The sequence below is a fragment of the Hyaena hyaena genome, unplaced genomic scaffold (assembly GCF_003009895.1).
Source record: "Hyaena hyaena isolate Hyena2069 unplaced genomic scaffold, ASM300989v1 scaffold_766, whole genome shotgun sequence".
Lineage (NCBI taxonomy): Eukaryota > Metazoa > Chordata > Mammalia > Carnivora > Hyaenidae > Hyaena > Hyaena hyaena.
The window spans coordinates 192,560-210,467 of NW_024081398.1; the positions used below are offsets into that span (position 1 = coordinate 192,560).

Consider the following 17,908-nt stretch of genomic DNA (forward strand, 5'->3'; position numbering starts at 1 on the left):
ACAGGTATTTTTAAAAAGCCCTGTTGATTGTTTTGTGTGAATATCTAATACACCCCCTGTGCTGTTACCCCTCCTCCTTAATCATTCTCACTGGAAAAACAAGGAGCAGGATCCTGTCCGGATAAAGCTCTGCCAATGGACTATAGTTACAGCAAAGTGCCAACTGTTTTTTTCTAGAAAGGTCCAGTGCAGAAAAGAGTAGAGCATGGTATTATTTTGCTCAGCAAGAAATATCTTAGGAAGAGGGAAATCTAGAATATCAACTAAGGGGTTGGGGAGAAGAATGGGGAAAAGACCATCAATGTGACAGTTATATCAACTTAGACCATGTTCTCTGAGCACATGCGTAGGCACAGAAGAGATCGTGCCTGAGATCCACCTGGAACAAGCCCTTCTCTCAAAGAACTCACAGGCAAAAGGGGAAGAAAACCAAAAAGAATCAATGTGGTGGGTACAGAGTGATGTAGGTCACTGCATGACGCCAGACAAGGGAGGGTCACTTCCACTCTACCACTAAGTGAGGTTTCCTGGAGGAAGAAATGTCCCAGCTGGACCTCGAGGGTTAGAAAGTCATCAAGGGAGAGACAGAGAAACGGTGTTGAGCATGCTTGGCTGTCAGAGGCCGGCTCCGGCACGTCCAGGGGACCCTGAAGGATGGACGGTGTCGGCGAGAGAGAAAATGAGAGAGCCCCGAGATTCTTTCTGATCACCAGGCAGGCATCTCTGTCCTGTCGGTTTCTTGTGTCTTTATTTATAGGTTAAATGTTAACATGGCATCAGAAAAAGGAATTTTTGTAATGGATAACTTTGTGATAAGATGCTTTGGAAAGTGTACAGAAACAGGTTTTACAGAAATATTCTTGCAGAACTATTCCAATTATAGTGAGTTTAAGTAAATCTTATAACTAAAGAATTAACAGAGTATTCTTAGTAAAAGACAGGATACATATTTGTACTAAGTTAATAACGCTAAGGTTAGGTCATAGGTTAAGTGTATAGCTAGGTTAAGAGTCATTCCGTCTGGCTCTCAAGAGGACCAATGTTTTTGAGCTGGTTAATGAGTTGTTTGTGGAAACCTATTTGATGCTGAATGTGTGAACACCATGGAGGCCCTAAATGCGTCAGCCTTTTGTTTGTGGGTAATGTTTTAGCTACTCTTATCTATCCTCATCCCAGCCACCTGTAAGGGAGGCTGTTGGCAGAAAGTAGGCCATGGGGAAGGGACTGCAATACATAACCAGTTAGAAGAAGGTGTAAGTATTAACTTAAGTTCTGCCTTTATCTATTCCTTAATTCTAAATTAGGCTCTTTGTCTCGGGGCCAGGCTCAATTGTAACTCTTGTGTTCTTAACCCCCTAAGTCTTGGATCTGCAAGGCCCATAGGAAGAGCCTTTTGACAATCATCCACAGAGCTTTCATCTGAAATCTCTTTTGTAAAGGCAGGAATATGCTTTTCCTTACGAGGTATCTGTATTCAGAATATGGGTCTGATATGGAATATTGTGAGGCCTGGTCAATACCAGCAGGCTTATTTCCAACATGAGCAGTAGTAGCAGAAGGAGATACCAGTTTTCATTTCTCATGGCAGGAGCTGTGCAAACACTACCATTTCCTTGCTGTGACTGCCATCCAGAGAGGTCAGTGCGGCTCCCAGCACTTGGCATCTCTGCAAATAAATGATCCCAGCATTTAATTGTACATAGCTTACTTTGGCAAATGATATTTCAGCAGAAGCAGAAAAAAGTTTTACCATAAGAAGCCAAAGGGAAGTCACCAGGAAGTAGTATACCATATTTCATTTATTCTGGAGCACATTCTTTCCCACATCTCACATGCAGGAGACCCAGGTGAAGCCTACTATTGATACCACCTGATAATAAACTGACAGTTTTCTATTATTTTTCTACCAGTTACAAATAATGATTTATCTTGCATCTTATGGTAACTTTGATGTGATCAAACAAGAGGATTATTTGATGAAATATGACATGATCAACTCCCGGGCTGAACACTCGAGCTTCTGGGTTTCTGGATGTTTATTCCAAATGGAAGAGGAGTCACACGATGGTCCATTAGATGCTCTGATATGACCTAAGAAGAACACAAGCAAAAAAATAGCTCTACATGAGGGATACACACACTTGCATGTTTATAGCAACAGTGTTCACAAGTAGCCAGAACGTGGCATCAGCCACATCTGTCGGCAGATGAATGATAAACAAGAGGTGCCATGTTCGTGCCATGAACATCATTCCTCAGCCTTGAGAAGGAAGGAAATTCTGACACCTGCAGCCACCCAGATGAACCGTGAGGACGTTGTGTTGAGAGAAAGAAGGCAGGCACGAAAGAACAACTGCTAACGATGTCACTTAGGTGTGGTCCCCAGAGTCCTCACATTCACAGAGACAGAGCATAGAATGGTGTTTGCGAGGGCCTGGGGAGGAGGCACCAAGAAGGGCTTGTTCTTTGGGTATAGAGTTTTCATTTTTCAAGATGAAAAGAGCTCTAGAAATGGCTTGTGCAAAAAATGTGAGTGTACTTGATACATTCTAAGCTGCGCATTTGAAGATGGTGAAGAAGGCAGGTTTTGAAAAAATTTTTTCTTAGTGTTTACTTTTAAAAGAGAGAGAGAGACAGAGAGAGAGAGAGACAGAGTGCTAGCCAGGAAGGGCAGAGAGGGAGGGAGACACAGAATCTGAAGCAGCTCCAGGCTCTGAGCTGTCAGCACAGAGCCCGATGCAGGGCTCAAATCCACGAGTTGTGAGATCATGACCTCAGCCCAAGTCAGATGCCCAACCAACTGAGCCACCCAGGTGCCCCAAGAAGGTAGGTTTTGTGTCCTGTGCATTTCGCCACAACTTAAACAATGGATTTACGTAAAGGAGATGGGACTGGGGAGACAGGGGAGGGTCTGGTGGAAAAGGCTGAGGCTAATGTGGTATAAATCTATAAAATGGTAGAAGGGAAGGGTACACAGAAAAAAAAGATTAGAAGTAAAAACTTACCTGCGCCTCAAAAAACAAAATGTAGGAACTGTCAAAAGGATCAATAAGGGCACTATTACTGCCAAAGACAGCAAGCCGATGGAGATGGGGGTTCCTGAAGGTGGGGGAGGGACACAGGATATCACTTTAAACCCGTTTTCTGAATCTCCTAACCTTCCTTTGCCTACTTGATGGTCACCTGCTCTTGATGCTCAAGCCCTCGGTGCCTCCCCTGCTGCGTCCCTCCCTCCCCTTCCCTTCCGGTCAAGGATCATCCCCACCCCCAGCCAGCGCCTCCCTCTAAGCCCGAGGACCATCAGCTCCATGCCCAGCGGGGCCCCTGCGCTTTCTCACCCCAGTAGAGGACCACGTCCTGGCCTCCTAGACTGCTGTGTCTCACTCGGCAAGACAGGCCGGCCGCCTCCCGCGCCGCCACGTCCAGGGTCACCCGGAGGTACCACGTCTCGTCGGCATGGGGCAGGACGTCGCCTCGCCGGGTGCCCGGCTGCTCCTGCTCACCCCGCATCCACATCACCCGCACTGGCTTTGGGTGGAAGCCGGAGACGTGGCACACCAGCAGCAGACGGCCAGGGCCGGGACTGGGGCCGCTGGACAGCCAGGCCTCTGGCCTCACTGGGGCAGGAAGGAACAGGGAGAGGGATGGATTATGACTCTAGAGGGATTTGGAAACTCAGGTTTGGACAGTGACCCCTTCTCCTTTGGAAACCGAAAAAATGTATCGATTAAGCCCCTCTCTTCTTAGGTGCATCCTACTCTTGAACGTAAAGCAAGTGGTGGGAGGTGAAATAGAAAAGCCTTAGTGGCGGCACAGGACTCACCTGCCTTCCCCGCATCGAGGACGCCCAGGAGATACTGGGGGCAGGTTTCAAAGAGGAGCTTCGCGGCGATATCCCGGATGCCCTCGTGCTGATGGATGAGCCCGCAGATGCGCCGAGCCCGGCTCCCAGCCTCTGGGGCGGGTACACAGGAGTAATTCTTGAGGCTCAGAAAGTCCAGTCCTCCTAACGCTCCCCGCAATAAGCTCCCTGTGCCCCCGCCTATAAGCAGCCTACAGCCGCGATTCCCTGGATCTCAAAGGGGTCTGGACAGAAGGAAAACAGAGAGGCCGTTATTAAGAAGCAAACAAGAAAGAGACGGGGGAAGAACCTGGGATTTGGGATTTGGATGATGAGAAAGATCTGCATTGTGAAATAAATGGTGAGCCAGAATCTCAGAGAGCTGAGAACCAGGGAGAGGCATGCATGTCACCAACGCCGGAGAGGCAGTTGTGATGGTGTGTGTGTGAACAGGGGAGAGGCAGACAGAATGTGAGGGTCGGGGGCCAGCCCTGCAGGGTGAAAGGGAAGAGTGCATGGGGAGGAGGGCCGGGCAGGAGGCTCCAGGTGGGAGATTGCAGGAAAAGATGGCTCAAGCATCAGGGAAGACTAGTGGGGCTTCTTGCTTGGAGTTCGAGAGATGCCAAACCAGCCACAAGCCAACCAGATGTTACAAAGGGGACCTTCACCCGTCAGAAGAGCATGCGAATCCTCTCTGGGGGTGTGGAATCTGAGGGTGTCGCCACTCCAGGTAAGCTTGTGCCACAGCTGGGCAACGTGGGAAGGAGGGGGAGAGATCAGAGGGAGTAGTGGCCTGAAGCAAGAGAGAGAGAAGTCGTCAAGAACCGCCCTGGATGAGAGGCATGGACTCACATTCCATCTGGAACTCATGGGCATGGTCCTGTAGTTCCAGGATGAACCCGTTGAGGTTTACCTGGAAGATCTCCTCCAGCCTGGCCACCTCCTCCTCACTGAAGTTGCCCTTGGACCAGGGCTTCAGGAAAATCGCCCTGCCCATGTCGCTGTCCCAGCTGTGGATCTGCAATTCCCCCAACCATCCTGAGCCTTGGTTCCGCGCCCAGCTGCTGTTGGCAAAGGACGAGATCTGGATCACCTGGTAAGAGGTGGGCCCTTGAAAGGCTGTGGGTGACGGAAGGTTAAGAAAAGTGAGCAGAGTTTGCAAGTATAGGAGGATTAGGAGGAACTTAACTGAGGAACAAGGGGGAGAAGAAGGGGGGAAATGGTGGGGGAAAGGGAGAGAGGCAAACCATGAGAGACTCTTGAATGCTGAGAACAAACTGAGGACTGATGGATGTGGGGGGGAGGGGAGATGGGCATGGAGGAGGGCACTCGTGGGGATGAACACAGGGTGTTATGTGGAAACTAAGTTGACAATAAACTATTTGTAAAAAATAAAAAAATAAAAATAAATAAAAAAAAGAAAAGAAAGGTGAGCAGAAAGGGAGAAGCCAGGGACAATGAAAGAATGAAAATTGGAAAGATCCAGAGAAAAGGAACTCAGAGTCGGCAAAGCACCAGACAGCCTGAGACATTTGCCCCCAAGGTCTAGGGCGTGCCCAGCCCACCTCCAGTGGGGGGGGGGGGGGGAATGGGCAGAGGTGCTGGGACGACCTGACCCTCCAGGACTTTATCCACAGCCCATCCCAGTGCTGGCCAGTCACTCACCTTCCTCGCCGCCACCCCCTGGGGAGAAGACCACGGGCAACAGCAGCTGCAGAAGCAGCATTTCCCTGGGGACCCAGCTGCTGACTCTCAGAGCCTCTCCTCTGTCTCTGGCTCAGCAGCTTCGCTCAGAGCTCTGCGGTGACTTCCTCTCTCTCCCAGCTGGCAGAGCCCTTCCCAGTCCAGGCTGCCCAGCAAGAGAAAAGCTGCACCTCCCACAGCCCCGGGGCCTCCCCCTCACCCCTCCTTTCCACTCCAGCCAATCTGATATTTAGTTTCTTGTCTCCCCGGCCCCAGGGGCCAGTTCCCTTCCTGCTTCTTACTGTGGAAGACACCCCCTCCATGGTTCTGAAGGGCCTTTTCACCTCCTCAGGTGCGGTTCTTCCAGTGTGAAATAAGAGGGTCATGTTGGATCAACCCCTTGGTCTAGAAGGATGCTTTTGGTTTAGTCACCCAGCTGGACCTCCTCCTGCCTCCCTGCTCTGCACTCCCATCACTAGGGGCTCCTGTGGCCTTTCTCACCCCCCTCTTCGCATCCCTCTCACCCACATTCTCACTTCTGGGGTGCTGTATATGTTGACAGTCATTTACAACATGGCAAAGCATTGAAAACATCACCTAGACTGTAGTGCTACAGACCCAAATCCCAGAACCACATATGATATATACATCCTGCCGTTTAGGAATCCAAACAAATTTATGTTATGCCAAGGCCATTTTTGGAGGGTAAAAATGACATTTTCTACTGACATATGAACTTCTTTTTGGCGGCTCCCAAGCTTTGGAGTTTAGAGTGGAAAATCTTCTGGAGTCCAGGAGGACCTGGGGTGTCTCCTGCATGCTCACAGCCTCACCTTTCATTTTAGCCTTTCTAACACCAAATAAAAGATTGTTAGATGAACAAGGGGCTTGTCACTTGTCACCAAAGGTTCAGAGATCTGAATCCTAAGTTGCCATGCCCTGTGTTCTCTGTGAATGCCCTTGGCACATGGCAACAATGCATTGAGCATCCATGGAGTGAAATATATGGGCTCTAGTCAATATGTTAGCTGTAAGGATAATGCTTGGATTTTCTCCAATCAGAAAAACGTGACAAGTTTGCATAGATCTACACATCATCTAGCAGAAAGGTGGTAGTAGAATATTCCAAGAACGAGGGACTTTCACTCACTGATATTATGTATGTAGATAAAAAATCCAAAATGAGGACGGTAACGATCTCTATGCCTCTGAATAAGTGGCTCACACTATTAAGAATAGCCTTTATCCGACCCTGATCGCAAAGTCCAAATTGTGAAGTACGGAAGTCAGAATAATGTTCCTGGAATTCCAGTAAACCACCACTGCCTCTGCTCGGATGCAAACCCGACCAAAGGCGCGACCGCACTCACTGGGACAAGTGGCTGATGACCGTGAAGAGGCACCTTAACACATCAACCCACACTCCGGCTGCACTGTCCCCTCTCCCAAATGGCCCACGCCTCCAAGACAAAAGCCTCAGTGGACACAAATCTTCAGACACTCAGATTACTCCAGTCAACAGGCTCAGGAGACAGGGTCCTGCTTTTACTGGTAAAGAGGAGAGAGCGCAGGATTAATGGGTGAAAAATTCCCTGATTCCTCCAAGATCCTGGCAACAAGAAATATAACAGATATCTTAAATTCTACCTCAAAAGCAAAGAAGACAAACACCTTGGAGTCAAACATGAGATTTCTGCAGAGCCAGGGCCAGTAGAGGCCCCTCCACCTAAATGCAGGCAGCAGCCCAGTGAGCTAGCATGCAGCAGTCTCCTGAAGCCCGACGCTGTGCGTGTCCTGCAACCTGAGCCAAGGGCACGGTCCCTATGGCCCGAAGCTGGGCAGAGGAAGCAAGCCAGCGAGCAGCCCGCAGTTGTATTGCTTTCTTTCCAATTCTGCGATTTTAACCAATGGATGAAACTTAACAACAGGCCCAAAAATGACAAGTGTATCTTGCCCCACTCATTCATTTATCCAATGAGTATTAATTGAGCACCTGCTGTTTGCACCTTTATGAGCTCTGCACTACCTTGTCACCATCCAGATTCTCATCCCCATCCTATTTTATTCCAAACTTGGAAGCGAGTTCAGAGACTTCATTTGAGCTCAGGAACCTTGATGGAGTTAATTTTGCCCAGAACACACAGGTTCTTAAGGATGACAAAGAACCTCAAATTTGAGCTGTAAGGGGCAATTTCCAGTGACAGTGTACCCACTTCCCCAGTACTGGGATGCAGAAAGAGAGATTTAAACTTTTTTAAATATTTTTATTTTTTCAATATTTATTTATTTTTGAGCGAGAGAGAGAGCATGAGAGAGAGAGAGGAGCAGAAGGAGATGGAGACACAGAACCTGAAGCAGGCTCAAGGCTCAGAGCTGTCAACACAGAATCCAATGTGGGGCTCGAACCCACAAACCGTAAGATCATGACCTGAGCCGAAGTCAGATGCTTAACCGACTGAGCCACCCTGGTGTCCCTCCTGAGAGGTTTAAACTTCTGAGACTGCTTTGGGGCACCTGGGTGGCTTAGTCGGTTGAGCGTCCAACTTTTGCTTAGGTCATGATCTCGCGGTTTGTGGGTTCGAGCCCCGCGTCGGGCTCTGTGCTGACTGCCAGCTCAGAGCCTGGAGCCTGTTTCAGTCTGTGACTCCCTCTCTCTCTGGCACTCCCCTGCTCACACACTCTCTCTCTCTCTCCTAGAAATAAATTAAAAAAAACATAAAAAAAAATTTTAAACTTCTGAGACTGCTTGGAAAGTCCACATTTTTTTGCCTTATTGGTCTTTGAATCCAAACCATATGTTTGGATTTTTTACATGCTTTTATTCCTGTAGGTTTACTTTGTTTTTTTGCTGTTGTCTTTCTTTTAGGAGTGCATATGGTGGGGTCCATACAATCGTTATGTCTGTAGAGCAGACAGAGGTCTGGGCATGCCTGGATTTCAAATTCTAGCATCAAATTCTAATTTACTATTTTGTTGCATCTACTGTTGAAAAGGGAACTTCTATTATTCTTTGTTATTACCTTGTAGGCAATTTTTTTCTCTCTAAAGGTTTTCCATCTCTCCTTCCATTCTTTTCCAATGGAACATCCCATACTTAGACGCCAGAGTTTTGTATTATCTAATTGCTTATCTGTTTTGTTATTGAGGTGAAATGCAATATAAAATAAGCCAATTCCATGGAATTGAGTACATTACAATATTGTGCGACTACCAGCTCAAGCAACTTGCCCAAAATGTGTATTAGCCAAGAGAATAGCCCGTAACCATTATGTAGTCACCTGCCGCCATCCTTCCCCCAGGCCAGTCCCCTATGAACTTAAAACCCTCTTTCTGTTTCTGTGGACTCACTGCTGTGAGTATTTCATATGAGTGGAATTATACAACATCAGCACCTTTTTACTTGGTGTCTTTCCCTGAAAGCATCAGGTTTTTGAGGCTCATCCACGTTGTATTATTTTTTCATTTCTTTTTACGGCTGAATGATGTTCCATTCTAAATAGAATCTACCACATTTTGTTTAGCCATTTACTCACTGATAGATATTTGGGGTGTTTCTTCCTATGCACTCTTTATTATTGTGAATAGTGCTGCTACGAACATCCTCGTACAAACATTTATCCAAACATCTGTTTTTAGTTTTTATGGGGATTTACCTAGAAACGGAAAGTCTGAGTCAGATGGTTAATTCTATGCTTAAATTTTTGAGGAAGTGCCTACCAATCTTCTACCACAGCAATACCACTTTACATTCCCACCAGCAATGTGAGAGGGGTGAAAATTTAGATAGATAGATATTATACTAGAAGTAAAAACTAATGCATTTTAATTTTTAATGTTTTTTTTATTTTTAATGTTTATTTATTATTGAGAGAAAGAGAGACAGAGACAGAGAGTGAGCAGGTTATGGGCAGAGAGAGGGGGAGACACAGAATCCGAAGCAGGCTTCAGGCTCTGAGCCGTCAGCACAGAGCCTGAAGCAGGCCTCCAACCCACGAACTGTGAGATCACGCCCTGAGCTGAAGTCAGATGCTTAACCAACTGAGCCACCCAGGTGCCCCAATTTCTAATATTTATTTAATTATGTATAGAGAGAGGGGACAGGGGAAAGGGGCAGAGAGAGGGGGAGAGAGAGATTCCCAAGCAAACTCCATACTGTGGGGCTTGAACCCACGAACATGACATGAGCCAAGATCAGGAGTCAAACTCTGTTGACTGAGCCACCCAGGCACCTCAAAAACTAAAATATTTTTAAAATATGTGCTTATTTACTAACTTAAAATAAAAACAAGCTGAATGTGTATTTAAAAACAATAACAAAAAAAAACAGTGAGAATAGTGGCTTTTTAGGTTTTTAAATTTGTTTAATATTTTTGCAATTCTCTTTAACATCTGACTTAATAGAAGGCAGCTATATTTTCATATCTGCTTCCAAATGCAATCTGATGCAATATTACACACCATATAGTCTCTGGGAAGCAAGGTTCACTAAGATATCATTGTATTATTGCTATAAGGGTAGTCTTGAACTCACGGAGCCTCTGGAAGGGTGTCAGAGCTCCCACATAACACCTGAACACACCTTGACAACAACTAGCCTAGACCAAGTATTTCTTTAGGGGAAGTGTAAAGGTATTCCACTTTCTTCATTGGTTAAAATATTTCTAAAAAGTTGTATTCTCCTAGATAACCACCTCATGAACCTGAGATAACTGAAGACAAAATAAGTACTTGTTTCTTTCCACTTCTTTACCAGTTTTCAAGAGAATTCATTGTTTGTATAGTGTCCTAGGTGACCAATGCATTACGTTTTTCTACTGCAGATACATGGATTTCAATGTAGGTGAAACGCTTGACTCTATCCTAGCCATTTTTTTTTGCCGAGATTCCCATCTGTGACTTGGAATCTTTTTCAAGTCAGCTGCTTCTGAATTCAGAACCCTACTCCTCATCATGCTCTCCATCCCTTTCTTGAGTAGCAGAGCCATTCCAAACTCATGTAGAAACTTTCCATCTCAAGTTAGAAATTAGTCATTTCCCCAAGGCTTTCTGGTCCCTTCTAGTGGGGAAATAGTAAGTGGAAGCCATAGTCTGAGCTTTAGCTTATTTGTGCCCATTTGGTTTCTGGGCTTTTTTTTTTTTTTTTCCAAGAATAAAAATTATGGGAAACAGCTAAAACAATCTTGACAAAGCTGCAGAAAGGAGTTGGTGGCCATGGGGCTGGGCGAATGGCAGCAAGTCTGAACACATGGATTGGCATCTGGGGGCACAGTCATGCATTGCTCACAGGACATTGATCTCACCAGCAAGACCATCGTGTTGAGCGACTATTACAAGGGATCTAGCAGATGAAAGAGCTGGACCTCACTGTGTTGTGAGAAGCCAGTGTGTCCTAAAGCCACTGTTCCAGAAATTCAGCAAAGACATTGTGCTCTTACCTTCACATATCGAGGACCATGCCGTTATTGGGAAGATAGTGTGGTCAGTGCAGTTCAGACCGGCTCTCAGTTCACGATGGCAAAGTGGGTGCTGATGTGTGTTAAAAGAGCACTACAGAATTCTTGACAACACAGTGTGACCCCCAGAAATTGGTGCCACCATCACCATCCTCTCAGGCTTCCTTGGGCTCTCTGCTTGGGGCCCCCAGGAACTATTGAGCAGGCACTGTGACCTGCTACCAGAAGCTCTTGCCCTTGACACCAGCCTAAGGTCTCTGTTCCAAGATGCACTTAGGGACAAAGAAAGCTGGTCAGCACCCACAGAGAACTCTCATGTCTTTGACATCTACTACCCTCTTTTTTGTTTGTTTGTTTTTGCTTAGTTTCTTCAGAATTTCTCAATCCTTCCAGGCTCTAATCTCTTAAGATTTTAATAACAATGTTGGGAGGAATTGTTTCCAACTGCTGCAATTGAACTTAACATTCAAACCATCCCTTCATACCATTGTCTGTGGAACACAGCATCACCCGTCGTCGCTAGCACCCCCACCTCTGGCCCTGAGGATGACTGTCCCTCGTGGGGGGCCAGGGGACTGGGCCACCCCTCTCCCCATAAACCACCCACAGGGAGCACCCCTCACATTGTCTGCTCCCAGCTTTCCTGCAAGAACACACTTGGCCAACTGTCACTATTTCTCATAATCTTGAAACATAAAAGGTGTTTGTGACTCTTCAGAGCCTGGATTCCTGTTGGCCACTAAAACTTGAAAGGAGGGGTGGTTAGTGGTTCTCTGTTTCCCCCAACTGACTTGAACTTTCATTTTAATCCAGGGGATTAATAAAAGTCTTTCCAGCATTCTGTTCTAGGACCTTCAGCTTTCACTGAAGGGGAGGGGGGGCTCAGCACACAGACTATATTTCTGCAAAGACCCTGGTTTGAGTCACCCCTTGCCTGACGGTATTAGGGGGCAGCAGCACATGCCTTATCTCTTTGAAAACATAGCACTGTGACTTTCATTACCCCGCCTCTCCCTACCATCCCACTGCAAGCAAAGTGAACAGGGCAGCCAGAATCCACAGAATTAGTCCAGGTAAGTAATGAAACAAACAAAACAACAATCAAAGAGCCTCAAACTAGAAACAAAACAAGTAATCATCAAAGAGTGGGTGAATAAAAAAAAAACAATAGTATATTCATACTTGGGATCTATTGAGCAATAACAAGGATTACAACCATATACTAGGTGGAAAAAAAAACACTCAGATATAAAGAGTACATCTAAGCGATTTCATTTTTTCCTTTTCTAAATTTTTTTAATTTTTCTTTTTTCAAATTTATTTTTGAGAGAGAGGGGTAGGGAGCAAGTAGGGGAGGGGCAGAGAGAGAGGGAGACAGAATCCCAAGCAAATTCCACACTGTCAGCACAGAGCCTGATGCTGAGCTCGAACTCACAAACCATGAAATCATGACCTGAGCCGAAGTCAAGACTGAGCCACCCAGGTGCCTCTTTTCCTTTTTGTTTTAATTTAATTTATTTGGTATACAGTGTAGTCTTGGCTTCAGGAGTAGAACCCAGTGATTCCTCTCTTACATATGACACCTAGTGCTCATCCCAAAAAGTGCCCTCATTAATGCTCATCACCCATTTAGTCCATCCCCCCCGCCAACCCTACAAACCCTTAGTTTGTTTTCTGAATTTAAGAGTCTCTTATGGTTGGGGCACCTGGGTGGCTCAGTCGGTTAAGTGGCCAACTTTGGCTCAGTTCACGATCTCACAGTCAGTGAGTTCAAGCCACATGTCAGGCTCTGTGCTGACAGCTCAGAGCCTGGAGCCTGCTTTGGATTCTGTGTCTCCCTCTCTCTCTGCCCCTCCCCCTCTTACACTCTGTCTCTGTCTCTCTGAAATAAATAAACATTAAAAAAAGTTTTTAAAGAGTCTCTCATGGTTTATATAAGTTATTTTATTTTAATAAAATTATAGAAAAGACACATCTAAGCTGAACTATATCAGTAAGCATACCAGTATTTGCAAGTCTTCCTGGTTGGTGTTAGGTTTAGCTGCAAATGGGCATGGGGGTACTGGGGTAATGGGATGTGCTATACCTTGACTGTGTTCTTACTTTATAAGTTTGACCTATTTGACATAGGTCAAAATGAATGGAATTGTATACTTAAAACAGATGGATTTTGTGGTATGTAAATTATACATTGATAAAGTTGATTAAAAATTTCCAAACTGAAACAAAAAAAAGTACCAAGTACAAAGGACATGAACAGACTGAAAAAAATGGACCTTGCAACACCGGTCAGGTGGATACAGTCCCCACTGTTTCCTCCTCGATCAGTTCACAAGTGTGCCTGTCCCGTGTTCAGAGCCTGAGAAGTATTACTTGAATTAGTGAATGAGTCTCAAAGAAAACAAAGTCCAGGCAAGGGTATCTGAGATAGTGCCACCCCTGGAGGGGGTTGACTTCCATAAACTTCCCTTGCCTTGATGCCACCCTAACCTTGGTGACCAGCTCTCTTGTTCTGTTTTGTTAACCATCAGCGACATGTCTGCCCCATTGCACAGTCTTTCTCTCTTCATGTTTGGAATAAGTTGGAAAGAGTAGCATCATTGTATTTGGAAAATAAGCTCGGCAAGGAGCAAAGTTGCATTTTTCCTTAAGAGTTTAGTGAGAAAATGAGGGAGCTAAAGTGATATGGGATTTGGGAGCCACTTAAGAAACATTTAAAGAATGAGGGAAACATCAATCCTTCAAAACCTATAACCATGGCAGGAGTGAACATAATGAGGAAAGTCAGTAGGACAGTACGTCCAACTTGAATATCCTTTGTTTGGGTTTGATTTTCACCGAGCACGTTTTACCTGCAAAAAACACACCTTCATCATGATCATTGTCTCAAAGGAGCTTGCATATTGGAAGGGAAGAAAGCACTAAGGTGCTGCCGTGCAGGGAGAAATGAGATGCCCATACAACAGAGTTGAAGAGCTTCTTACCAACAAATTAGGGAAGATTCTGGAGGATATGAATCATAATAGGCTTCAGAAGTTGAAGACTATTAAACAAATGGAGATTATAAAGAAGGCATTCCATACAGAGTGATCTGACTAGACTAGTTTGTGTGAACTGATGATTATAAAGCAGAAACAGGAACAAAATTAAATGGAGGGTGGAAAGAATGGTATCACTCTGATGTCCTAGGCTCCTGGGCCTTCGGGGAAGGCTTGGTGAGGAAGCTCACGGGATGTCTTCATAGGAGCTGTGGAAGACAGATGGGAGACACTGGGTGCATTGCAGGAGTCAGGGGTCAGGAGACAGAAGCTAGACAGGTAAAAATGGAAAATGAAATAAACTGGGAAGAGAGGAGGAAACACAACGAACTCACCAGCGCTTCTTAAGCCACAATGCAATGACTATCAGAAGAATTAGGGGCACTATCACGGCCAACAGGATCAAGTACATGGAAAGGTGGTGTCCTGTGGGTATTAGAGAGACACATAGATGTCATTTTTGATCCACGGCCAGTTCTATTCTGTTCACTGATCCCCCATATCAACAGGTGCATTGGATGTGAATGCCGTCTTCAAACAGCCTTGTCACTCTGCTCTCTCACCTGCCCAGAGAAGGGTGCCTCATCTCTCCCCCAAGTCTCTTACATCAGAGCCCCAATTGGGCTCCATCTCTACTTTCCCGAAATCAGTTGTATTTATTCTTTCCTGATATTGCACTCACCTAGTTCTGGCGCCATGAAACTTTCCTCTGCCCTACCCTCTAAGCTCAAGAACCACCTTCTTACACCTACAGATTCCATCTTACTCACCCCAGTAGATGACCATGTCGTGGCCCCCTAGACTGCTGTGTCTCACTCGGCAAGACAGGCCGGCTGCTTCCCGTGCCGCCACATCCAGTGTCACCCGAAGATACCATGTCCCATCAGCATGAGGCAGGACATCACTTCGCTGGGTATCTGGCTGCTCCTGCTCACCCTGCATCCACATCACCCACACTGGCTTTGGGTAGAAGCCAGAGACATGACACACCAGCAGCAGACGGCCAGGACCAGGGCTGGGGCCGCTGGACAGCCAGGCCTCTGGCCTCACTGCAGAGGGCATGAAAGGTATTCAGATGGGGATTCTAACACACAGCTTAAGGGGGTAACCACATCGGCATGTACATATTATCTTGCTCTAGGAAACTTGTACCCAGAAAACCCTATTCTTATTGAGCTCTTCTTTGTCCTAACTTTGAAAGGGATGGTGGGAAAGGGCGTATATGGAAAAATCTTAGAGGAAGGGGCTGTACACACCTTGCTTCTGGAGATCCACCTTCCCTGCATCAAAGAGACCCAAGGCAAATTGGGGACAGGTGTTTGTGATGAGCCTCTGCACTGTTTCCTTGATGGCTTCATACTGGTTCAGGAGATCACAGACACTCTGGGCTTTGCTGTCACTCCCTGGAGATGGCACCCATGACAAGTTTTGGAAACTCAGGAAATCTGATCCTTGATAAGCTGCCTGTAAGAAGGCTTTTGTGACATCACTAGAATGTAGCTCACAGCCAGCTGTCACCTGTACTTCAAAGGGATCTGGGAAGAAGGAGAAAGGAGAAAGAGATTTGGGGGGGAGAAATGAAAGAAATGATATAAGGAGTTTATTAAAAAGTGGAGCAAGAAGGTATTAATAGATGTGTGGGAGTAAGCCAAGGATGTGTTTGATCAGGAATAAGGAAAAGAATTTGTGGGATGGGGAAGGGGGCCATAGGGATACATGTCAATAATTAAGTATTTGATTTGAAGAAGTCAGAGAAGTGATAGTAAAGTGCAGGTCAGAGCCCATGAGAAGGAAACACAAGTACAGGGCACATGACATGGGTCATAATGGTTGTTGAGCTGTGAGCATAAACGTTGGAAGAAACTGAACGGAGGAAGAGATCACAGTTTAAGGGAGTCAGGCACAGAGGGTCACCATTGTGTGTCTCTGTGTTTTAGATCATAGAAGGGAGATCACTGAGGAAAGATAAAAATGAACAAGAAAAAAGGAGTCAGAAAAGAGTCTATGAAATCTTGAGGAGTCAACACCCAGAATGACCCTCAAGTTTATTCATGAAGATTTTTATCATGGGACAGGAATAACAGGCAATGGTCCAGAAGGGTATGAGCATGTTTCCCAGAAACAGAGGAGCCTTCTGAGGGAACTCACACTTGAAGTGCAATTGGCTGGCATATTCTTGAGACTCTCGAGTTAATCCAATGAGGTAGACACGGAACAGAAGCTCCAGGTCAGTCAATTCCTCGTTGCTGAAGTTGCCTTTAGACCAAGGGTGCAGGAAAACTATTGTGCCAGACTTGTTGTCCCAGCCATGAGTCTGTATGTCACCCAGCCAGCCTGAGCCCTGATGCTGTGCCCAGGATTCGTTGACAAAGGACGTGATCTGGATGACGTGGAACAAGATGGGTTCCTGGACTGCTGTGGGTAGTAGAGGGTCAGGTAGTTTAAGGGAAAAAAGAAGCAAGCAGAAAATAGAAGTTGGAAAGTGAATCAGCTATGAAGCAGAGGAGGAGGAGAGAGAGAGGGCAGAAAGAGAGGGAGATAAGGAGAGAGAGTGGGGGAGAGAGGGAGGGAGGAAGAGGGAGAGAAGGAGAGAGAGGGAGGAAGAGAGGGAGAGAATGAGGAAGAGAAGGAAGGAGCCATGACTAGGTTAAGGATGACATTTCCCTGACTCAGGGCCCCACACTCACCACCATCCTTTCAGAGCAGACCTGACCTGGAGACAGGACCTCTCAGGGTGTGAACACTCCGGCCACATGAGGATCCAAATCATCTTGGGAGAGGCCACCATACTCTGCCTGGATCCAGGGACTGGGCAGCCGGCAGAGGCTCTTACCTTGTGCACTGTGAGTCCCCAGGAGAAGAGCAGCCAGCAGGGTGAGCTGCAGAGGCACCATGTCGCCTGCAGATGTTTCTCCACTCCCCTCTGTTTTCAGCAAACCTGCTTTTCAGTGTCTCTGCTCTGACTTCCTTCTTCCACCAATAAGCCGTCCTCCCCACCAACTGTTGATTGAAATGACAAAGATCTGCTGCTCCCTCAGTCTCCAGCCACCTACTCAGGCTCTCATTTCCCCTCTAGCTCAGACCAAGACTGTAATCCCGCCTGGCTTCCAGCTCATCTCCTTGTTTCCAGCCTCCACCCCGCCTTCTTCCCTCTGCAAAGGTCGTGTAGGAAGTTGTGTGTGACATTGGAGCGTCACTGCGCCTTCCTGGGACTCGCATCTCATTGCTACAGCAAAAAACAGAAACTGCACCATTTGTCTGGGTCCTGCTCATTCTAACAGATCAGAGGTCCAGCTCTACCTCAGTGTCCCTTCCAATCCCCTTTCTGGATGCTCCATCCTCCTCTTCCCCTTTTCAGAATCTTCACAGTCTGCTCTTTCCCATCTCATCTCATATCCCTCCACCTTTCTCCTCCCTGATTCTCCAGGGCACCGTTGTAAATTGGAGGACTTGTGTTCTCAGGTCTGCCGCCATCTCCCCAGGCACCTGGATGAACCAGAGCCAGCTCTCCATTATCCATAGAGATGAAAGTGCAGCCACCATAGAGTGCACAGGACCATGAAAAATATAAAGAATTTGCCCTCTTATTGAACTTAATTCATATATCCATTCACCAAAAAGTCACTCAACACATGCTTGGTTCCAAGTATCTTAACAGATATGTGAACATATAGAGCCTGAAAATGCATTCACGCCAATGCAGAAGTGTACTTAAGCCAAGAATTGAAATACATTGTGACGATTGCCATTTCAATATCTGGAGTCCTGGACCACAAGACTGACATTCTCTAAGGAGACATTCTATTTTTTTTTTAATTCTAGTTAGTTAACATACAGTGTAATATTGGCTTCAGGAGCGGGATTTAGTGATTTATCACTTACATACAACACCC

General features: G+C 46.2%; 2 protein-coding genes across 3 annotated transcripts; both read right to left on the minus strand.

The window, feature by feature from the left end:
* Positions 1-1,613: 1,613 nt before the first annotated feature.
* On the minus strand, positions 1,614-5,622 carry LOC120221218 (T-cell surface glycoprotein CD1b-like). Its single transcript, XM_039218491.1, is given in 7 exon segments — positions 1,614-2,091; positions 3,006-3,099; positions 3,339-3,617; positions 3,824-4,063; positions 4,066-4,086; positions 4,694-4,960; positions 5,507-5,622. Coding segments are annotated over 7 exon segments (981 nt in total). The 5' UTR covers positions 5,568-5,622; the 3' UTR covers positions 1,614-2,072.
* A 7,281-nt stretch (positions 5,623-12,903) lies between these two features.
* LOC120221216 (T-cell surface glycoprotein CD1c-like) lies at positions 12,904-17,107 on the minus strand. 2 transcript variants are annotated; one of them, XM_039218490.1, is made up of 6 exons: positions 16,849-17,107; positions 16,164-16,427; positions 15,272-15,550; positions 14,786-15,064; positions 14,351-14,441; positions 12,904-14,224 (listed from the first exon to the last, which is right to left on the minus strand). In XM_039218490.1, exons 1-6 carry the CDS (start codon positions 16,907-16,909, stop codon positions 14,203-14,205), a joined length of 996 nt encoding a protein of 331 aa, XP_039074421.1. In that variant the 5' UTR covers positions 16,910-17,107; the 3' UTR covers positions 12,904-14,202. The 2 variants fall into 2 exon arrangements, with proteins under 2 accessions (XP_039074421.1, XP_039074420.1); XM_039218489.1 differs by having other exon boundaries at positions 16,164-16,430.
* Positions 17,108-17,908: the final 801 nt, after the last annotated feature.

Coding starts and splice junctions, on each gene's coding strand:
- LOC120221216 (XM_039218489.1), bottom strand. CDS start 16,909: ATGGTGCCTCTGCAGCTCACCCTGCTGGCTGCTCTTCTCCTGGGGACT. Junction 15,551..16,163: donor CAGCCAATTGCACTTCAAGT/GTGAGTTCCCTC, acceptor CCTTCTTCCCAG/ATCCCTTTGAAGTACAGGTG. Junction 15,065..15,271: donor GGTGGATCTCCAGAAGCAAG/GTGTGTACAGCC, acceptor TGCCCTCTGCAG/TGAGGCCAGAGGCCTGGCTG.